Source organism: Emydura macquarii, unplaced genomic scaffold (assembly GCF_026122565.2).
Source record: "Emydura macquarii macquarii isolate MOO-44397 ecotype Brisbane River unplaced genomic scaffold, CSIRO-AGI_Emac_v2 contig_2417, whole genome shotgun sequence".
NCBI classification, from domain to species: Eukaryota; Metazoa; Chordata; order Testudines; family Chelidae; genus Emydura; species Emydura macquarii.
This window is the reverse complement of record NW_027132554.1, coordinates 702,200-725,651: the sequence shown is the minus strand read 5'-3', so window position 1 is coordinate 725,651 and position 23,452 is coordinate 702,200. Positions and strand designations below refer to the sequence as shown.

Sequence of the window (23,452 nt, the reverse complement as noted above, 5' to 3'; positions counted from 1 at the left end):
AACTCTTGGGATATGAGTAATATCACACACCGCTGGCGGCAGCAGCAGTGTTACGGCTGAATGGTATAACACCCATGAAGGCGCCCCTCCGGTGGGGGAAGCCGTCCAAATGTGGAAGAGCCTTCAGTGGCATGGGTAGACGTACGTGGTGGAAGAGAATTTCTGGTAAAAGCCAGGGATGTCTGGCTCTCACCTGACAGCGGCCTGACCTGGCACTGGCTGACATGCCTTCCTTGTGCATTCTGTCCTCTTTCCTTTTTTCTGGCAGGGTCAACATGGAAATGAGCATCTAAAGCACGCTGGATCCAGGTGGGATGCTGTTTGGGGTAATGCAGGCTTGGGGTGGTCTTTCCTGATCCTATCACATGTCTTTTAATTTTACTTTAAAAGTCCAAGGCCATGGCTTAGTGCTTTAAGTAGCAGGTTTGAATAGCCAAGACTCCCTGGAACCACTAAATCTCATCCCGGCAGGTTTGCTCAGCCCATCATCTTGACGAGGAGGAGGATTTCCTTGTAGTTCTCACAGGTCTATCAGGGGAGGCTTGAAAAAGCACAACCAGCGTTTTCAAACATAGGGAGCTAAAGCTGGGCACCTGACCACCATATCTGGGCATTAACGTACATCGGCTGAGCGGCTGCCCTCGCTCGCTCCAGGAGCAGCATTGGGCATTTGTCACCTTGGAAAATCAGGGGGTGGCCTTGCTTTCGGCACCGGTGTGTCCTGTGTAGGCAAACGGCGTGTCCTGTTTGCTCTAGGTAGACCCCACTAATCGCCTCGCGCCCCTCATAAATGAGGGGTTTGCCTGGATATCCTTGAGTCAAAACATCTCCTCCTCACCCGCTTTCCAGTGGACTTCTGTACTTGACGCCTGCTCCTACAGTGCCCCCCACGCTCCAGAAAGTGGCTGAATTTCCGGAGCGTCCTTTTATGGGCACAGTTTGCCTTGCCCCTTGGGCTGCTTCGGAACGAAGGGCAGCCTAGCCGACTGCTTAACTCCAGGTAGTGGGGACGGTTGGGGAAAAGCCTCTTGTATTTTGAAGGGGGAGAACTGTATTATGTTGTTACTGGTCATCCGCACTTTCCCTGTTTGTTATATCCCCTCATTTCTGTCTTGCCCTTTTAGACAGCTCTTCAGGCAAGGAGAGCATCTTGCTCTGTCTGCACAGGGCCTGGCACGAGGTGGGCCCTACTGGATACAAGTAGTTGAGAAATGGAAATGAACCGTTGAGAAAAGGAATGGTCCCAATGGCAGACACCACGAAAGGACGACCCGACTGGCCAGCCCTGGTATCTGGATACTTGCCACAGAGCCCCTCTGTTACATGGCCGTCATCTTGCCCCCTCCACCAACCTGTAACAGGAGCCACTTTCACTGCCGTCTCAATACTCTTTGTTCTGAAGCAGATGCCTAGAACTAAGGCGATGTCTACGCTGCACAATTCAGTCGACCCACGTTAGGTCGGCTTACGGCTGCTGCAGCTGTTGCTGCGGTTTCTCATATCCTCCCTCTCCTGTCAGTGGTGCACGTCCTCCCGAGGAACGCTTGCACTGACTTAAGAGGGGCAGGGTGGGGGGCTAAGAGCTCAGGCTCTCTGTTTCCCATGGGCGGGAGCTCTGTACAGAGAGGAGAGCTGAGAGCCTGGGTGGTCGCCAGGCTCCAACTGGGAGCTCTGGAGGGAGCCCACAGCCTGGGTTCTCAGCACCAGGCAGCACCAGGCTCCAGCTGTCAGCACTACTGGGTCTCCCCTCCCCCCCCTCCAGCCCCCCTCAATTTCAAGAGAAGGACCTTAGGAGCAGTGAAATTGACAAGAATGTCAATTTCATGGCTCCTATGGTGCCTGTCTGTACCAGTGGTTCTCAGCCTAATTACCAGTGTGGGCCGCCTGTGCAGCTCTCTGTATTATGTGGGCGGCATCCACACAATACATATACTGCCTGCATGGCCCTGAAGATGTCACACGGGCTGCAGCTGTGCGCTGTTTGGGCCACAAGCCGGCCGTGGGTTCAGAACCGCTGGTCTACACGGACACTGCGTCGCCGGAACTATGTGGACCCAAGCCTTGTGCGTCTTGTTGAGGTGGATTTACTAGTTCAGCATAGCAGGCGGGTTACAAGGGCGGGAGGAATGCTGCCGTGTGTGCGCCTACATCGTTAGCTTGATGTAAGCTGCCTATGTGGACTTAACTTCGTAGCGGAGACATGCCTAACTCGGCTGTGATTATTGTTGCTGTCCTTGGGTCTTCAGTCCAAAAGACTCTTGAAAGTCAGTTGCTGTAACCATGTGGGTCCCAGTGCATTAGAGAGACAAGGTGGGAAGGGCGTAATGTCTTTTATTAGACCAACTTCTGTTGGTGAAAGAGACAAGCTTTGGAGCTACACAGAGCTCTTCCTCAGGTCTGGGAAAGGTGCTCAGTGTCACAGCTAAATACAAGGTCGAACAGATGGCGTAGCATAAGGAATTAGCACGTATTCTAAGGGACCATTCAAGGTGATGAGGCTGCTACTACTAACTAACTACTTATGATAAACTATCTGTTCAGCTGTGTATTTAGCTGTGACACTCTCAGAACCTTCCCCAGACCTGAAGAAGAGCTCTGTGCAGCTTGAAAGCTTCTCTCTCACCAACAGAAGTTGATCCAGTAAAAGATATTCCCTCACCCACCTTTTCCCCCTTGAAAATCAGGGCAGGAGACCTGCCCGGTGTCTTGGATGCAGGCTTGCATGGATATTCTGAGTCATCAGTTTGGCATTGACCAGTCAGGTGCTCAGATGCTGTCCACCCTCAGCGCGTTTATATGGGAGCATTTCCCAGACACTGCACAGTGAAATGTTATTCCATGCCTTGCTTTGCTGAGCAGGGACTGCTGTGATTCTGCATGGCTAAACTAGAAAAGCCGCTTAATATTCAGATGCTAAAACTCAAGCAGATGGGGTGTTAAGACCTAGATCTTTACTTCCAAAGCAAACAAATCTCTTCTCTTGTGACACATATTCGTGATGAGACCTGGACACGTTTGGTCATGGCTGGAATGGGTGGGACCCTTCCATTCACAGGCAGTGTTCCGCTAAGCTCCTGTTGCATATTTTAAATCTGTTTTATAAACAGGACTGGCTCACATGCACCTGATCTTAGAAAGCAGCAAATCCCTCATGAAGATGTCCTGGCTGCCAAGTAGTCTAGAGTTGAAAGGGAAGAGATCAAACTGGTGCGAAGATTTAGCTGTGTCCGTCTGCCTACCGAGCTTCCCTGGGCCTTCCCAAAGCATAATCCTCTCCCGGATAATCCCCTCTGAAGGCAGGCTTTGCTTTTTAGTTCCTGTTCCACATCCTTACTGCCTCCTGCAGAAATGTGGTGGTGAATGCACCAGCTGCTTTGGGAAGCGACTGTCCCTTTCGCTATACGATTCAGATCTCAGGGATTTTAAAAAACGAACTCAAAACATTTTACTGGGCAAAACGCATCTAGTGGCTGGAGCAAGGAGATTGTAAATTTGCTGGGGCAGGGACTGTGCCCGCCCTACTAAAACAGACCCCCCTGATCTCGTTGGGCGCGCTGGGTGTTGCTGCAGAAGATGTGGATGCTTGAATTCTGCTCTTGCCTCTGCCACTGACTAGTTTTGTGACCTAAGGCAAGAGAATTAACCTTCTCTGTGCCTCATGTTTTCATCTGTAGAAATGGGACCACCTGCCTAGCTCACAGGTGGGTTGAGAGTTAGTGAGCAGTCTGTACGGCGCTGAGATGAAAAGCCTTCCCGAAGGGCATGCGGTATGGATTTATCAGATGTCACTGAATCATTGAACACCAGCTGTGTAGCTACCTGTCTTGATTCACCTTTGTGTGTGTGCGCCTGAGCCGCTTCTGATCTCCACGCCCCTGATCACTCAGCCAGAGCCATTACGTTAGAAAAATGAGCATCCTGAGGAACTGTAGAACAGCGCTGGGCACAGGCCATTTATTTTTATGTCCTCTGAATGTCTTCCTCGAGTTCCTGGCTGAGACGGATGAGTGCGCTCATCTCATTTCCAGACCCACTTGCCTCAGGGAGGATTTGTGTCTAATAGCAAGCAGGTTGTTAGTGACTCAGAAATGTGTGTGTTCTCCTCCCCCAGTCAACAAAGCAATTTCTCTTGGTCGGTTCAGGAAAGCTGCAGAATAAGCCCGTAAGCAGGGGTGAGGAGAGCAACCTTTGCCTGTCTCTTAAGTTCTAATGGTTTATTTTAAAAAGCAATGGTCTAATCATCCTGACTCTCTTTGGCACCAGATATAAACATTACCATTAATCCGGGTGAACGCGGGTGCTGATAACGGGCAGGCCATAAGTACTTTTATACAATTTCTCACTGCAGATCAACATTAATTAACTTGCCCATTATCTTAGCATGACCATTTTGTCTGATACAGCTCAACAGCATTGAAATGACTGTTGCGTGTTCCCTTTAGTTAACTAACCGGATGTCATTCCGCCTTCCTCCTGCCACGGCGTATCTTAGTATCTACGTGCTATCTTGGTATCAAGGGTATATTGTTGTAAAACATTTATGTCATGCCATAAACTTGGATGGCTCTTTAGGGAACGCAGACGAGGCACACTGCCCACACCAAAGATCTTACAATCCAACAGAACCTAGATCATGCCCTTAGCATAATCAGAAATCGCTATCCTTCTCGTGAGCAATTGAATTTTGAAAGGTACACGGTCATCTTAAGTCACAATTGTCAATGCTCTTTTCTCATTGTGCTTTTGACACCACAGTGCATGCAGTTCTTGAGTGTATCCCCTGTTATGTAGTCAGTTTCCCAGTTGTGTTTTGTGAGGGTCTCCTAGGGGAACATGGGGGAGAGAGACGTTTAAGAAGGGAAAACAAGATCACATGATTACAAAAATTGGCAGGGCAATTTGGAAGCAGGTGTGGGGCTTGAAACCTCCTCACTCTAAAAAAGAAATTCAGCACAGCTTCAGAGTGACACTGCGTCTTCTGACTTGGGAGGGTTTGAATAGATTGTGTCATTTGCACTTTGGAAAAACTTTTCCCTGAGTCTCTCTCCGGTGTGATACTGAGAGGCTGGTTTGACACATGCAGCTGTTAGTACCAATCTGCTCTGTTACAGCATTACAGCTTCTTCTTTTAAACAGGGGTCTCCTTTTTCAGACTTCTAAAACTCTGCATTGTCTAGGAGGCGCTCTTGGGAATGATGAATTTGCTGCTGTGGGGAGGGGACCACGCAGAGTCTGAGCAACTCTGTGTGTTAGATAAAGAGCTCTTGGGACTGGCTTTACTGTGCTGGACTTTCTCTCGTTCTAACATACAGACAAACCCTGCACACCGGCGGTGCAATTCTGGGCCTATTGAAGTCAAAAGGAGTTTGGGGGCCAGGTTTTCACCCCAGCTGTTCAGGCTGGTGTTTGTACCAACAGAGATTTTCCATGATGTTGTAGACTGTGTTGATCGTGTCGGGGGAGATGTCTCATCTTGATTTGTTTTCTAGAGCACACTTCTATCAGTCGGGCTGTTCTTACAGCTTGCACCTTGTCTGAGTGTGTATAAATGGGAATCATATTTGCATTCCGATGTAGGTGAGCGTGTCCTAGTGCCGAGGGTCTGCCCTAGTAGATCTGCTGTAACCGGGACACATTACTTTGAGTGCATATTTGGTCATGCAACATTTAGTTGAAGATCGCAAGCAGGATTTCATCTCTCGTGGTACAACAGTCTCTCCCGTGCTTGTGCACTGGATTTTGGAGTCTGGTGGTGATAGTAATCATACTGAGTGCTTTTCACTCAGACACCTCAAAGCTGGGAGCAGGATGGGGAAACTAGTGGAGAAATGACTTGTCCAAGGAGCTGGGCGGAGCTGGGAAGAGAACCCAGCTCTCCAGAGTCCAAGGTCAGTGCCTTCCTGATGCTAAATCAGCCTCGCTGTTTAATTCAGTAATGTAGTGGGAAGGTCGTGTGTCGTGTCCCCCCCGGAGAAAGCAGTTCCAGATCATTCCTTTCTTCTCCCAGGGTAGACTTCCTCCTCTCCCCCACCCATACGACTCAATTTTCCTTCCCTCTCCTCGTCTGTGCTCTGAAATGGGAAGGAAGGAGGCCATGCCAGCTAGAGCCGGCTAATGTAATGGCCCCTGAGTTTTAACAGACTTACAAATCCTGGGCATGGAAACATCAGAGAGAAAACAATAATTACAGCAGCCAGCTTTTGTGTCGAGAAAAGTGCTAGAGCGATATGGTCATCAGCGCTCTATTACAGAGCGCGCATCTTTACGCTCCCCAGGACGTGGCGTTTCTGGTTTTATTAAACTGAGTGCGATCTCTGATTGCACATTTAACCAACCTGGAGGCTCACTTCTTCTGCAGGCCCTGTAAATGAAGGGGTGGGTAGGGTAGATGTGCAACCCCCTGCCAAGGAAATGCTCCGGGCAGCCCTGCTTGTATGACACTGGGATTCAGCAGCTGAAAATGCTTCCCCCTTTCTACAGTGGTCCTGTTGCCGTGCTCCCCAAAAGTGAGCTTGGAGCGTTGTGCTTGGTGCGCGAGGGCAAAAGCCTCTCCCCTTGTTCCTGGATTTTTCAGGGTGGCTCTAAATAAACCCTGCGCCTGTGCAGAGTCACAGCTGTTCCTCCAGCGACTAATATCCTGGTTGCCAAGGCACCTGTTCAATCATTACCTTGGCGTCATCCTGGCTGCAAATACGGCTGGGCTGATGAGCTGCTGGGGGGTTTTCTAAGGTGAAAAGCTGCCTCCAGCAAAACTGGGCTGGCGTCGGATGGAGGGGCCCCGTTTTCACTCCTTGTTCCCAGCAGGGGGGCTGTTTCCCCACTTGAGACACCTGCAATTGAGAGAAGAGGCTGTTAGTCATTGTCCCATCTTTCGGCTGCCACTGATGTCCCACCAGGGACCACTGCCTGCTCTTGCATTTCCTGCTGGTTCCGATGGCCCCCCCCCGTTACCTTCTTTTACTAGGCGGCTCCTTGCTCGGCACGTACATGGGGTATCTTCTTGCCTCGCTCGTGGCAGCTGCTAGGGCCGGACGAGGGGATCTTGCTGCTCTGTCCCTGCCTTCCTCCTCCATTTGAGGGCAACTGAAGCATTGCAGACTATCCCAGCTGTGCTGACTACAAAGGGAATAAAATAGCCTTGGCAGGCGCAGATCTGGCGCAGATTACATAGAGCCAGCCTCACCACCGCAGACTGCATGCACTAGATATATATGCCTTTAAAGGATTCTGGTTAAATGCTTCTCTAAGCCTGTGGCAGAAAGGCCCCACACCATCCTCTGCCATTCAACAGGCCCTCTGACAAAATCTCTAGTGGGGGAAAGAAAACCTCCCCTCTTACCCTTCTCTGGTGGTGTCCTCCAGTGGCCATCCAAAGACACTTGGTCAGGGGGGCGAGGCACTTATCCTCCCCTTCTTCTACATGCTGGTGATCAGTCACCAGAAAGCTGCAAGAAGCAACAGAGCCGGACACCTGCCACCTTGCTCGTGATCAGGGGTTGAGCCGTGGAACTCTGGAACCTTGAGTCGTTACAGCTTGAGCGATGGGACCAACCCTCCCGGGTGGGAGATCGGGTCAAACACGGAGCAGGACAGGCATGCGTTATCCTAGGGAATGCACGGGAGAGAAAACGCTGCGAAAGACGCTCCCCTGCCAAGGACCTGCAATAGCCCACGTCCTCAGTAGGATGAAATAACCTTTCCTGGGTTGCGGCAGGAATTCTTAATGGAGTGTTTGGGATTCAGCAATTTAAATGAACTTGGCAAATGTGACTGGGAGATGAGCAACGTCCTCTAAAGCCCTGTGACTTGGGGGATGACATCAGGCCTGTGCGGCCAGCCCTGGGAGAAAGTTTTAACAGGCGGGTTCTGAGCTCTGATTCCCCCCCATGATACTGCGAGCATGGCAGCAGTGTGCGGGATAGAGCCGAGCAATCTGGGAAGGAGAAATGCAGATATAGAGCAGTTCAGTGAGAAGGCATCGAGAGCAGTTTGAGAAGTAACATCTTTAAAGGACTCATTTCTTACTCAGATTCATGGAAACGTTTCGAAGTGCCGCTCCCTGTGCATTGTGGGTGCTGTTACAGAACGTGACAATGCATCGTAAGTACATCAGTGTATCTTTAAGATAACAAATCACCAGCATACCAGGCTTCTTCAAAACTCCAATCCCTCTGCCTTTCCGTTTTTATCCCCTCCCCGCAATCCCCACTGATGTCACATCCCATCTAACCCGTGGATTGTAAACTACCCTGCATGGCACAAGGGAACTATGAGCCGTGACTGGGGTTCACAGGTGCTACCATAATGAACATATATCCCTGCTGCAATATTATAATAAGACCGAGATCTTTTATAGCCCTTTTCCACAGTAGATCTCAGTGGCCTACAAAGCAGAACAGATGGAGAAACTGAGGCAAAGTGATTTGCTCAAGATCACCCAGCAGGCAAGAGGCAGAGTCAGGGATAGAACGCAGGTGTCTGAAGTGGATCCACGGCCTCTGTACATGAATATGCAAGTGTATTTTCTGTAACCAGCTCAGTCTGTGCTTTATTCCTCTGGGCAGCAGCGCCACACCCCTCAAGTGCCCCTGTTGGTCCATAGTTGCTTCATCTGCCAGTTTAATCATAATGGGTCTGACCCCAGGTTTTCCCCAAGGTAGAGGGGTCCGGGAGCAGCGTACACTGCGGTGTTTCTAAACAGGCCCATGACACTGTCTTTACGCTGGTGTCAGCATGTTGCCGTGGGAGGTCTCCTGTGTCAAGATGCGAGTTCCAGCCCCAGCATGCATCAGTTCATTTGAGAATCTTCTTATCTGCCTTGTCTCCCAGCTTGTACTTTTTCTCCCCGCCCCTCTTCCATTTCCTCCTCTGCCCCACCCATCCCCAGTCCACAGCAAACTTCACCACCATGGCCCTATAATGATCTGTCACCCAAACCGCCTAAGAACCTGCATAATCTCCTCAGCCAGGTTTCCAAGGCTGCACTAATCCATTTGCGCTTCCACCCACACTGGGGCATTCATGTTGGCAGCACAATGTTATATAAGGTGAGTTTTCACATCACCTGCAGACTAGTCTGGCTGGGATGCAGCTAGCTAGAAACAATGAGGAAAATAGACAAAAGCTAACTGGACCAGAAATGCTCAGTGAGTGAAATGGTGTGATCTACTAAAACAAAATGTGCTGTGTGACTTCACAATAGTCTTTCTCCTTGTATTTGGATTTATTCCCAGGTTCCCTGTGGTTGCTGTGCTTTTTCCCTCCCCCCCGTCCCAAAAATATGATGATTCCTGGACCGTTCTTGCTCATAAAAAAGAATGTGGGTTCCCACAATCAGTTTAGGTTTAATAAAGCTGTTCTTTGCTGGACATAGTAAAACATATTAAATTTAGCTCTCCTTGAATTTTATGCATGGTGATTGCTACGCCACAAATTCTAATTACCACGATAGTAACTGATTAACAAAATGTAATAGGATAATGTGAGTTTAAATAACAATTGATTAAACAGTGAATATGTAATTAGATCAATAAGTCTCTCTCCATCACTGTTAATCCTCATTAGATGGATTTGTGCAACAATTGTCTAGCTGTTTTAACATAGATAATGGTCTTATTATATCTCAGTTAAACGTTAAGCTTTATTTAAAGGGTTTCCCAAGACCTGTGGAACATGCTGGCTACACTGTTTGTTGTGCTCACAGCGGCCCTCTGCTGGAAATTTACTGGATGTTGAAAGTCTCCGGGCCAGATGTAGAGAATTAAGACAATATAACACAATCTTCCTCTTCTTGTTTTTCCAGTGCAGGATTTATTAGTGGAAACCTTTTTGCTTATCTATTCTCTCCCCTCCACCCCCACAACACACAGGAGGCTAGTGTGGAAACCGCAAGGATCCTTTAAAAATAATTAAACCTGGCAGCCCCATCTCATTTAGTTTCACTCCCCCTTTAATATCCTTCCTGCCTACAAATGCCTTAAATAATCCCTTTCCAAAGCCTCACTTCCAAAGCAAGTCTTGGCTGAGTCTCACATGGCTAACTTCTCCAGTGCCGAGCCGGATAGTGCACTGGACTGGGACTCGGGAGATCTGAATTTGGTTTTCAGCTCTGCCACCAGCCTGCTGGGCGACCCTGGGCGAGTCACGTCCCCTTTCTGCACCTCAGTGTCCCCATCTGTAAAATGGGGATAATGGTACTGACTTCCTTTGTAAAGCACTTGGAGATCTCCTGATGAAAAGTGCTAGGTACGAGGTAGGGATCATCATCAGATGATCCAGAGTCAGCAGAGCAGCTGCGTGGCACAGGTGGAAGCTTTTAGGGGGAGTGCTTTCTTGCAACAAAGGCTGGTGTCATTTCCCCTCTGGGTGTTTATACAGAGAATCATAAGAGCTGGTTTATAGTCCTGGCTCCATCACTGACTTGCTTGGGCAAAGCTCTTCGCACAGCTCAATTCCGCCTCTGTAAAATGAGGGGACTGTTGTTAATAATTTGTGATGTGTCGCTGTAGTTCCATAGCCCCTAAAAGCTCCAAGTCCTCATTGTGCTGGGCACTGGACAAACCCGGAACCAAAAAACTGTCCCTGATGATACTTGCCCTCTTGTGTAAAGTCCTTTGACGTCAACGGATTTAAAATGCTATTCAGGGCCGCAAACGAGGCTTAGTTTTTCATAATCATGAGCCTCTCCTTTTCTTTTAGTGCAGGGGGGAAAAAACGCTTTTATGCCATCTATTTCTGGCAGCCCCCTTCTTAAACACTGTCACCTCTCGGAGATGAGCTCCAGCGGATCGTATCGCATGAGTCACTTGGAAACAGGCAAAAAGCTTTTAATGTGCCTTAATGCCTCCTGTATCTCCAAGCGCAAACCCACTGAGTCTCTGGCGTTTCCCTGCTAAATCATTCACGTTTGTTTTCCTAAACACTAATTCCGCCTGATAGATTCTTAGTGCGGATCTCTGCCACCGCATCCACTGGGGGGGTGGAAACGGACTCCAAGCTGCTCCCAAGGGGCGGTGGTAATGGGAAGCCAGAGAAATTAATTTAAATTGCCAACTTTTCGCCCAGCGTTTCATGGCTGCTGTTGTTGGTTTGGTTTTTTACTAAGAGTGTAGCAGCATTTGCAAGAATCCAGCTCCTACTCTGTGACAAACACTGGGTGAGAAGGCGGTTGATGGAGCTGTGTGTTTGTGACAGATCATTGCTCACTGCTATCACATCCTTCTATTGCTGTGGAAACAGAGTTTTCATGAAAACTGCACGTCAGCCCCAGTGCCTGGCCTTTCTTGTAGCATGTTGCAGTGGTTTCTGCCCCAGTTGTCTGCAGTCTGTGGACTGCTGGTGATCCATGCCTGGTCACATAGTGCGAGCTTTCTTCCTTCTCTTACACCTGCTAAATAGTGTTGAAAGACTCTCAAATGCATCTCTCTCCAGGTCTTACTCCTCTGTGTAAGCTGGTACTGTAGCTGGCGCAGGGATGTTATGGGATCATGAATGGGAGGGCAAGCATCTATGAGAAAATCTTTCAAGAGGTGATGAGCGTTATGGGGAGATCTGGGAATCCCTGTGATAGGGAATCAATAGGCAGGGTAGCAATCTGATAGCTGGCCAGAGATATTCTGTCTTGCTGGTTGTCCTTGGATTTAAACCCACTGTCAGTAACGCACTCTAACCAAATTCATAGGCCAGGTCTACACTACAGACTTAAATCGGCATAATATCGCTGGAGGAGAGGAGTGTGAAACACATGAGCTTATAACAGCATCTGTAGCAGTGCATCCTGGGCTGATGCTCTGCATTCATGGCCTCTGGCCTTCTCCCCCTGTGGAGATGCTATGGGATGAGCTGCCCTGGTTTCCCCACCGTGCACTGGTGCAAGCTTGATTAGTCAGCAGGGTCCGTGTGGATGCACAAACACGGCTGAAACGAGTTGCAGAGTGGACAGCGGATCAGAGGGGAATATTGGCAAATGGCCTTCCAAGCATAACTGTAGCATAGCCGGGGCCAGCGAGGACTGTCCCCATGTTCGTTAGAACTGCTGCCAGACATGTCTTTCCTGCTGAATGTGAAGGCAACTGGTGCTTTGCTGAAACTGCAGGTCTTGGAGCCCTGTGAAGGGGAAGACTGAAGAGAGCTGGTTGCATTGGGGACAATTTAAGCAGCTTTCTGTGTGAGTAATGAAACCACCCTCAGCCAGCCAAACAAGTTGGCTGAGCACGTGTCAGCGGTCAGACATCTCCTGTGCAGAGGGGTCAGGTTGGACTGGGAAGCCCTTTGCACTTTTGAAACAGTTGCTTGTGGTTTGCTGCCTGCAAAACGCTTTCCATCTGTGAGTTGAGGCCCAAAGAGACCCTCCTTACTGAAGAAAAAGGCCTAGATTGCACACAGGACACTTTCATCTCCTGTTCTGGCTGCTTGTGCCTACCAGAAGGGTCTGTCCAGGGCTGTTCCAGGGAGGCGGGGACGTGCTCGAGAGGGTGGGGCCTGTTGGGAGCAGGGGTGTTGCAAGGCAAGCTGGTTGGAGAATGGGTTCTTTTTCCATGGAAAATTTAGACTCCCTGGCAAACAATCAAAAATGGAACATTTCTGTTCAGAAACGCTGCTGTGGTGTCTCATGCCTCTGTTCCCTTTCTATAGGCCAGGCTCCCCTGTTGGACTACATCTTCCATGATGCATCATGGCCTCACTTCTTGCTGAGCTGGAGCAATGCATCATGGGAAGTGTGGTCCAGCAAAGAAGCTCAGCCCCTAAGACACTGGAGGCTTGAGTGAGGCACCTGAACTACAACTCCCATGAGGCACTGCAGCAGAATTTCTGAACAGAATTTATTTTTAACAATTTATTTTTGTTTGGTTTCTGGGTGTCTTTAAACACTGTGTTGAAAAACTAAATGTTCTGTGGAATGCAGACGCCTTTCGCAGAAACCTTTGTCAGAAGAAGCAAATATTTCCATTTAAAAAAAAAAAAGTTTCAATCAGCCCCTGTTATGAGCAGTTTCCAGCTTTTAATCTCTCTCTCAGCCTGCCTGGAGTATCCAGTATCCAGTTGGCTGATTGGTGCAGCTGATTTTAGACTATGGAAAAACAACCCTTTTCCCTTCCCCGCTGAACCATTGTCTCATTACTACGCACTGTGTGAGGCGGACTATTTCTGCCACTATTTTTTTTCTCTGGATCTTTCTCCATATTTTACACAGCTGTGTGGGAGTCTGGCTAGGAAGGAGCCGTGCTGTTTGCTGTACTGATGTTTTGTCTGTGTGTGGATTAAACTTTTAAATACAGTATTCCCCTGTTGCTTCATGCCCTTTGCTTTAAGCCTGTTGTTGCTTTCTTTCTCTTAATAAGCAAATTATCAGGCTCCGGAAGCAGGGGTGACTTTTGTTTTCACCCTCCTAATGCTCTTAAACTCATTGCATTAAGCGCGTCAGCCTTTCTCTAGCCATGGCGTGCAGAATAATATTATGAGCAAATCACATCAAATTACTTCTCTATGTGGGGCTTTGGCAGAGTCTAGCTCGTGTGTCTAATAGGGCCTAACTGGAAGATGTTGAGAAAACATCGCCTGCAAAGTAACTGGTTCCAAGAAATGTGGCTCTGCTTTAGGTCTCAGAGGAAGGCACAGACTTTGTTGCTCATTGGCATCCCCTGCTGGCTGCCTCGGAAGGGGTGGGACGGTAATTGCCTCTGAGCCTTGCAGGCATGTCCTTTTCCTTTGTCACAGACTGGATGTTTTAATGGGCTATGGGGAGCTCTGGAAATTGATGACTCCAATAAGGGAAGCTCTGCTGTCTCATCAGTAGGAGGCAAAACGGTTGGCTCATTGCCCCAGGGAGCTGTCTGGTCACACTCCGGTGCAGAGGACCACCAGTTGGCTCAAACTGAAGTATGGGTATTCGAAGCAGGACTAGTTCTCCTCTGGGGCCTGCCGGCACAGAACGGGTGCAGCTGTTACTGGGCTAGGGTCCGAGGTGGGGCTGTATGCTACAGCCACTGGTAAAACAGACCAGCGTTCCTGTCTGGGTGCATTTCGCATGCACCCTTCACTGGGGCTTATAACGCTCCATGCACACAATAACGCTAGTTCTCATGAACATGCACAGGGGAAGCTCTGGTGATAGCTCCTGTTGTAAGCTGGATCGCTTGCAGGGTTGCCTTCCAGGAGACGCTGGGCTGCTGCTTTGCTGCCGGTGGTGGGGTTCCTGTGACCGTGTGATCAAAACCAAGCAAGAATTGGGGTCCTCCTTGTTTCTGGTGGCATGGAGTTCCGTGGGCCGGGGACCTTGCTGAGGACACCCTGCCCCAGGGGTCTCGCTCGGGGCCTTGCAAGCTGGAATTCAGTGTCACCAAGCCCGTGTCGTGTAGCGCACCACAAAGGAGTGAGCAAGAGCATGGCGGTGAACTGAGCGTGCGTGCCAATGCAGCCGTCATTTCGGACGCTCTCCCCAGCCTCGGGCATGAATTCTGCTAGCCTGGGCTGGGGGTTACCTGTGGAGCGAGCCAGTCCAGAATGCTTGTCTGTGCGTGGAAGAGAACAATGGTCTGAGGCTGTCCAGTTTCTCTAGTGGCTGCAGAACACACCAGAGTTCAGGGGTTGAGGCCAGAAGGGCTTGTGCTGCCTTCAGGATAACAAGCAAACTCGTGGGAGCGTTTCCTGTGGCAGAGCAGGGCTGGGCGCTCACTCGTGCTCAGAGCATGTGACTGTAACCCCAAGGAACCCTTGGAACCGTTGCTGTACCTGTTCTGGTGCAGATCTCACTAACGAATATCTTTAATCTGCAGTGACCTCCCACCAAGCCCCAGCTGCTATACTGAGACTCCTAAAATAGCCTACAGAATGACTTCTTAGTGCCAGGCAGCCTGGTCGTCTCGCCAGCTAAGCAGGCTCATGCTGGTCCATGCTTGGTGGGACCACTCCCGCCATCCAGGGGACAACGCCGGGTGCTGCACAAAGTGATGGTGATTAGTCACTAGGGATCAGTATTTAACCAATGCTCCAACACAGTGCTATGGGTGCTGTGTTGCTGGAAGGAGGTGAGGGGGGGCAGATGAGAATGGACATTAAAGATGGGGCTTGCAGGAGTAAGGGGGAGAAGTGCCATTTCTGGGACAAACTGTACTCCTGCTTCTGCAAATTCCCTCCACCGGTCCATTTGGATACAGTATTCTTCACCCTCTGTTCTACACTGTGGTGCGAGATTGCTGTGTCCCACCCCAGCAGTGGCTGCATTGTGTTGGTGGAAGGGACTGTGGGGCCAGGGGGATGTATATTCTGTGTATGGTTACCAGGAATAAAAGTAGCACTTGAACCATTACAAGGTGTGGTGTTGTTTTTAAATACTACAGTTTGATGGCTAGGAATCCCGGGAGCTCAATGCCGTCCCTCATCCTTCCCCCTGGCTATTTAAATAAGAGCCAGTGTATGGCAGGAAGAGATGCTCCCACTAGAGGGCAGCTCCCTGATGGGTCGTCACAAGCCCTTCTTACGAAGCAGTGATCAGACATGCCTGCCTCTGCCCTGTAAGCATGTCCTGGCGTTAGGGTGATGGTGCTCACAGGGTGGCAGAGAACTGTGTAATAGTCACACAGCTAGAATTAGAGACCACACAAGGTCAAGATCTCACTGAATGTCCCTTCTCCTCCTTAGTAAGTCATTCTTTTGGTACTTACAGGGGTGTTGCGTTGGGCCTAGATTCTAGCGACTTTCCTGTGTATGAGGATAGCGTGGCAAGCGTCGCCATTCATCGGCGCTCCGCACAACCTGCCGTTGCTGCATTAGAAAGCTCTGGGACGGCATCCCCAAGAGGAGGAGGAGGGTCTGTCCGTGCCATGTGTGAGATCAGCGATGCCCTGGGGGGTGACTCTTCTCACTTCAGTGGAATGTTTTGCCGGGTGAAACGTCCCAGCCTGCCTGCCAGTCAGGGTTACCTAGCATGCAGCGAGAGCTGTGTGATGGGGAACACTAGCTACCTGGGCCTGAATCGTCACCTGATTTTAGAGCCGGCTGGTGTCTGGGCTGTGGGTGGTGAATCGTCTTGGTGGCTTTGCAGAGGCAGGTGTCTGCCTGCTTTTTGCTCCAGCAGGGCCCGGGCTGGACTCTGGCACCAGCCACAGCTCTTGCTTAGCCCACTCTCCTAGTCACTCTGCTGACTGTGCAGGAGACGGTCTCCGTCAGAGAGTGAGCCAGATGTGCTGCATGTCGCCGAGCAGGGGAAGGCGTATGCCGGGGTGTTCCTGCTGTTGGCTAGCCGGCCCATCCCCTGCGAGCAGAGCAGAAATGCCACCGCGGCATCGGGTCTTGCTAGGGTTTGGGGCTCCGTTAACATTCCCCTCTTGATAGTTGGGGTTACCGTGACAGAAGTGAAGGCACCGTTGCGAGTTCTGCTGCGGGGTGGCCCTGTCTCTGCAGCGGGGGGCCTTCACTGACCATGAGAACAAGAACCAAAGAATCGACTGGGAGGAAGCAGCAGTCTCCTGGCTGCAGGCGGGCGAGGGGCAGCGCTGCCTGCTGGTCAGTGCATTGAGAGGCAATGAAATGTGGGGAGGGTGGAAGAGCCCCTGTGACGGGGACCGGCTGGCCGGGGGAATTGGATGGGAAGGTGGGAGAGTGGCACCCTAAATAAAGTGGATGCGAACCCCAGAGAGGCCTCTGCCGAGGTCCAGGTTGGCCTTGCCTGGTGTCCAGGGCGCTGGTTCTGCTGGGGGGAGGAGAGGGGGTGTGACAGGGTTTTCTCTCCCTCTCTCCTCCGCCAGATAGAAACCGAAACCAGAGCCGTGTCGAGCCCCCAGGACAGCAGCTTCTGTTTGTTCCCAGCCTCCTTTCTGTTGGTTTCGTGCTGCTTGTGACTAAGGGACATGCCACGGTGCCCAGCTGGCGCACACCAATCCCTTGTAGCCACAGAGCAGGGACGGGCACCGTGCAGTAGCTGAACAGCCAGGCCAATCTGATTCCCCGGCTGGACCAGGGAGAAAGCTCGAGCTGTGTCCTCCCCCTGCTCCCAGCCGCGAGCTGGCTGCTCTGTCACCTGCATCCCTCTGCCTTGCTTCCCTCGGCGATGCTGTGACTGGGTTTGCGAGGTACCCGTCCATCGCCCTGCGTGTCCAGTGGACTGCAGTGTTAGCGAGTGACTCCACGGGCGTGAGAGGGGCTCTGCCAGGAAAGGGACAGGGTCCCTGTTGTGCACAATGGTGCTTTGTTCCAGCTGCCTCGCCCACCCCACCCAGGAGGCGCCGCATTGTCCCCCATGAGGAGCAGGTTAAGCCCAGCCTGGAAGAATCGCCTGTTGTCATCCATTCCCACCCATGAATTACAGGACGATATCAGTCCGTGCCCGTGGAGCAAGGAGAAACGGCTCTTCCGGAGGTCTGGGTGGAAGCAGCGATGTCTGTGTTAATATGAAATAAAAATAACCTGAGGACGTTGTCCAGGGCTGGCACTAGAATGCTACACCCAGGGGTGGTGACGGCATAACCCGGGACACCTGGTCTGTGCGCCCAGCCCTGGCACCCAAAAAGCCGTTTCATGACTGTAGCATTCATTTGTTTACTTTGTTTTATTTCGGGCCCGCGGATGTAATAGAAAGTCAGAGCAGGAGGCCTGAGGCCTAGCATAACAGGCCACGGCGTAAGGCTTCAGCTAAAGGAATGGTCAAGTCTGTTATAAAGGCAAATTAGCAGGAGTCAGGCTGTGAACTTACAACCTCACAGAACCTGGCAAGAAGAAAGCTGATACTGCAAACACATATATTTCCAAATCGTTACTGAAGTCTGAAAATACATATCAGAGGCAGAAGGTACCAGGACATCCTAACACCAAAGAGATAACAAGGGCCACCTGACCCCCTGAAATGACACTTTGATGGATGGAAATGTCTTATACTCTGACAAATAGAGATGTTTTGCCCGAACCATCCAGTGCAAGGTAAGGGATGGTATCAGACTACGTCAAGAGGGTGGCAACTACCTGCGTCGAAGGGGCAGAACGAAACTTGTCTGTAACAGTGTATAACAGAGGGTGACAGAGGGAATGACGTCCGGTCTAGGGGTAACGGAGAATCCCGCCCTTTATTGTGCCGTTCCGTTGTAGCAGAGAACTCGTGTTTGAAGTGTACTTGAAGCACAATGAGAAGCAACCTATAGCTTACAACTGCAATAAACCTGGCCGGGTGCCTTCGTTGCTCAGCAGATCCATGGTCGTGTCCATTCACTCGATCGTGAGTGCCGTCTCGGTTACCTGCGCAGAGCTGGGACAGCACCTACACGGGGGGGGCACACGCACACAGCCTACACTGACAACAGTGTTACAAGCGGAGCTGGTCAGAAAATGGAATTTCCATCCCAGGGGAAATTCTGACACTTCAAAATCCTCCTTTTGTCCCAAACTGGGATGAAAATTCAAACTTTTCTGAAATTGACGGTGTAATGGAAATTCTGGAATATTTTGTTTCCGAAACATCCTTATCGGACTGTCGTGTGTCAATCATGTCAAAGCGTTATAACCTAGTACAAAATATTAAATCTCTATAGAATAAAAATTTAGTTTTGTTATTATATATTTATTAAACTTTTTTTTTAAACAAATTGAAAGTCCAAGTGAAATAAGGTCAAACCAAAATATTCCATCGTAACCCTCATAAAGGACGATTTTAGAGAACAACCTGCCCTCAGGTCAAGTTTCACCCTCCCCATAGCAGTTAGTGGTGGGTTTATGGCTGATGCAGGAGAGTTTAAACCCCCTTATTTTTATTTAACTTTTAAATTTAATTTTAACCTTCTCTAACGGAGCTCTGGATCTTCTCATTACCCATGTCATGTTGAAACCTACTTGAAAGGGGACGCCAGGAAACACTTTTATTGGCTGAGACCGTAGGAAGCACTTCAACTTCGGTCGCTCCTTGGTGCCGACTGGCTGGAAGGGCGATGCGAGAGGGCATCCAAAGGCCAGTTTCTCCTTTTTATTTTTTTGTTTCCTTTTGGGGATGTTGCTTTTTCTTTCTTGTGGTTTGCTGAAGCACTGGCAGTAAAAATGTCCCTGCTGTGACTTTGAGCCCAGAGACCTGGCCCCGCCCCAGGAAAGCAGTTCACCAGTCTACCTTGTGATACTGCTCGAGGCTGTTGGTGGTGACGGCTCAGAGCGGGGAAGCGTTGCACTGAAGCAGCACTGCAACTTCTGAGCTCTTTGGTGGTTTGATCAGCAGCAGGGAACCTGTTCGGGGAGTTGATATTTAGCCACCGACGTTTAGCAGCTTCTTAGTGTTGGGTTTTTTTTATGATGATCCATCAAAAGCAGGCATTGTTCTAGCAGACCAGGGATATACCTTGTGCTTGGCTTTTGTTTAAGCCCACGCCACAGTCTCCTGCCACGTGCGTCTTGCAACTTTATTTTAGGCTGTGTCTACACCATCACTTAGGTCGGCAAAACTTGCGTCGCTCAGGATGTGAAAAACACACACACACACACACACACACACACACACACACACACACACACACACACACACACACACACACACACACACACACACACACACACACACACACACACACACACACACACACACACACACACACACACACCCCCCCCCCCAACAGACATACATTCTGCTGGCATAAGCCGTAGTGTGCATGGTGCTGTGCTGGCAGGAGAGCTTCTCTTGCCGACATAGCTACTGTCGCCCATGGAAGTGGTTTGATTATGTCGACGGGAGAGCTCTCTCCCATCGGCAAAGAGCGGCTGCATGAGGGATCTTACAGCGGCGCCGCTGCGTGGATACAACTGTGCCGCTGGAAACTCGCTCGTGTAGACACAGCCTTCATCTCGATCTTGAACCGCATCTGCCGCACGCTCAGCAAGCTTGCCTGGTGTGTGGCCCTTGCCGGTCGCCGACCCGAGGAGCACAGAGCACAGGGAGCTGTCACCAGCAGCTGAGTCTTGTATTGAAGTGCAGCTAGCCTGGCGGTGGGGCTGCCCTCCTGGATGTAAGCGGGGGGGCACTGCCCGGCACAGGGTGGGGCAGGTGCCAGGAGCTCCCTGGTGTGCTGGTGGGAGGGCAGCTGAGATGGGCTCTAGGGGGAAATGGATTAATTAAGGTGGGAGCAGGGCAGGAGGAACACAGCTCCCTCCTCTCCATGGCTTGGGGGAGCAGCGCTCTGCTACCCCTCCTGGGCTGGGATGGTCAGAACTCCCCCTGCCGGCTGTCTGCTTTAATCCCCGGGGTGATATTCGATGTATCCAGGAGCCGTAAAACCAATACCGTCTATATCCCCCACCCTGGCCGCTGCAATACAACTCACCCCGCCCAGCAGAGAGACTTAGCTGAGGTGCTGGCGTCGCAAGAGGGTGAAATCGGTGGGTGCAGCTCCTACAGAGAGGGCTGACTGGTGGGGCAGCGTGGTCCCAGAGAGCTCGGTAATGGGGCAAGCCGGTGCGCCATGCTGTTAAAATCTGACGTCACCTATCGCCTGAGCCGGGCTGGGAAGTCAAATTAACCCAGAGGACCTGAGACCTCAGTGCTGTTCAATTAGGTAAAAAAAAAACCAGCCATCTGTGCGCAGATCCGGCAGGAGGCTTTTATTGCCACCTCTGGGCCGGCTCAAGTCATGATGTAATTGACAAGTAACAGCTGGTCTGGTGGCCTTGGTCTGTCCCTGGGGCGAGCTGTGCCTCTCCTAGAGAACAAGGCGCCAGAGCTCAGGGTGCGACTCGAGGGCAAGGTGCCCTAGGCTAGTCATCTCCTTAGCAGTTAAACCGCCTCGAAGAGATTGTTCATCAGGATTAAGCTCTTTGCAGCAACGGCTGGTAAATGGGAAGCACCAGCAGAAAGTTCTGCTGGAGCTGGATCGGGCGCTCAGCTACCGAAACGAGGAACGCAAGTTAGCCACGCACCAAGTCATTCTGTAGACGTTGAACTGGCCTCTGTAGGCAATGCCAGGCTGAAGGGTGAAAGCTAGTCTAATGGAAAGGCGTATCTGCAGAAGGGGGATGTGTGCGCTCCTCTGTAGCGCTCACCAGTGCATAGCCTCACGACCTCTCTCTATCCCCGTGTTCCCGTGGGAAAAATGAGGCATGGAGAGGCCTTGACCACAGATCTCGCAGAATCTCCTGATCCCAGTCCTGCGATTTACCCCCAAAATCGCTACACGTTCCAATGGGTCCTTTTTGGCTTTTTTCCCATTGCTGAGTCAAAGCCTTCTCCACGCCAAATCATGCCAGAACATGGTTCCGCTTTGGCCAGCTGGGTGGGTGAGGGCTGGACAGCACCAGACAAACTGGTCTCCCTCCCCATCTCTATTGCGGCGCAGGCTGAGTTTGTGGGTAGCTTTTCCCCCCCAATGGCTTGGGTGTGTTTGGAGCAGACAGTTACTTACAGTCCAGTGGTAGCTTGGATCCTGTTTCTCTTTTCTAGCAATGACAGCAATATCTCCATGGCCTTGTTCCACAAGCTCCGGACGGACCCAGCCGTTTTACCCCGTCCAAGGTACGTCTTGTGAAACTCAATCTCATGTGGATCTATTCTCTCTTCCTTTCCCTAGTGGAGTCCTGTCCGCGGAGCTTGGACTGCACGCTGCAGAGAAGGGAGCTCTGCCCCTCTGGTTCCCACACCTGCGGCCCCTGTCTCCAGCAGTTTGTGGAAGATGAACACGGAAGATGCGTCCAGAGGAAGTGGTCCTCCACCGGTAAGTGTGTGCGCTCAGCAACGGGCCTTCCTGCGGGCTCAGTGCAGACCCTTAGACTGTTTTTTGTGCTAGCCACTGCCTGCAAACTGCCCCAAGTTGCCTTGAAAACAGGGGTTTTTATGGGCTTGTGAAATCATAACTACTGTGCATCAGCGTATTGCCGAGGGGATGTACCATGCAGGTGCTGGCACTGCTGCATTAGTGCTCCTACACATGGCAGAGAGCTGCCTACGTGCTCCATGACAAAGTGCAGATCCCCCTCTGAGCCATCAGGGGCCATGCTGCTCAGCTCTGAATCTCCCCCTGTTTTGCTGCGTCACGTTACTTACCACAGCACAGAAACCTGCCTGTGAGATGATGCCAGCTCTGGTTGGTTGGACGCTGAGAGATAACTGGAGGTGTCTGCTAAACGGCAAGGCGCTGTTTGTCCTTGAACTGGGCGCAGTAGCGGTGAGCTGAAGTAGTCTGTTGGCCATAACTAGGAATGTCCCTGCGTCAATGGGAATTAGCCAGCAGCTCTGTCAAGAGTGACCAAGCCTCTTTGATGCTGAGGTTTCATTGTGTCGGGCATTTATATAAACGTAGAGCCACACTGCTGGTGTTGGTATCTTCCTCTGCATATGAGTAGAAGCTGGCTGGGTGTTGAATTCCCCAGCAAGATGCAAGCCAAGGCATTGCAGAGCCCTTGGAGAAGAATAGCAGTTTGGAAGCTGGCTCGTCTCTCTGATCCTGTCCACAGGGGAAAGATTGCACAAACTCAAATGAAATCCAAGAGCCTTGCGCATGCTGTTGCTGTCCTTTCATCTGGCCCACGGTGGAGCGTCACAGTGGTATTGGGCTGACTCACATGCTGACAGATGGAGGCGTCTTTCCTTTTTATCTTCTGTTGTAACAAGCCGTTAGTCAGTTGCTCTCTGCTCTGTCCCGCTGAGCGTTCTGCCGCCTCGCTCGTTGGGGGTTTGTGGGAAGAGCTGGGGGGGGTGGAGTAAAACAGGGTACATCTGCACTGCAAGCGTGGGGTGTGAGCGCAGCTCGTGGCGGTGTTCCCAGCTAGCTTGCTTGGAGTGGTGAAGCTGGGGGATAATGACCCAGGTTTCCCAGCAGGTTTGTGCAGCCTGCGCTGTCCCTGGAGTAGCTAGACTCCAGCTGGCGTGGCTGTGTCTGCAGTCACCCCCCGAGTCCCCCGATTGCTGTGTAGAAGAGCTTTCCAGTGAGCCGAGCATTTCCCTGTGGTCAGTGCAGCAAGGAGCAGCCTTCCAGATTGTGTGGAGCTGAGGGATCCAGTGAGCAGCAAGGTTCTGGGTATCAGTGACCCATCTTCCTTTGCTCCTGTAAGAGCACAAATCTTGTGCCAAACATGCTCGCCATTGAAGCTGCTAATTACCCTGGAGATGGGGGGCCCTGGGCCTCTGGCAGGTTAGGGGGGCCCTCCTCAGGAGGTCCCCGAGGGCATTAGGAAGGCCTGTTCATGGGAGGGGGGGGGGGAGGATTCTGGTGCTGGGCTTGGAGCGAGAGACTGGGCATCTGGTGCTTGACTTTGCCACTGGCTCGTGGTGTAACCTTGGGCCACTCGCTTACCCCCTGCCTGGCTCCCCAGCTGTGAACTGGGAACAACATCGTGCCCCTAGTAAGCCTCTTCCCTGTGCCAGTGACGAGAACTGAAGGGGCTCCAAAGACAGTCGCTTCCAGCCTTCAGCCCCAGGGGCCCTGGGCGTGGCACAGAGCAGGGAGAGAGAAGATAAGGACCTTCCTCTCATAGGCCAGTTATGAGCCTTTCTGTTGGG

The 23,452-nt window shown here is 51.1% G+C and overlaps 1 protein-coding gene across 1 annotated transcript in view; it reads left to right on the top strand.

Moving 5' to 3' along the window:
- The window catches only part of NPDC1 (neural proliferation, differentiation and control 1), a 108,173-nt gene that overhangs the window by 41,107 nt on the left and 43,614 nt on the right, over positions 1-23,452 (top strand). Inside the window, exon 2 of the mRNA XM_067561476.1 lies at positions 21,525-21,668. Within this exon, the coding sequence (XP_067417577.1) occupies positions 21,525-21,668 (144 nt within the window). The remainder of the gene's footprint in view (positions 1-21,524; positions 21,669-23,452) is intronic.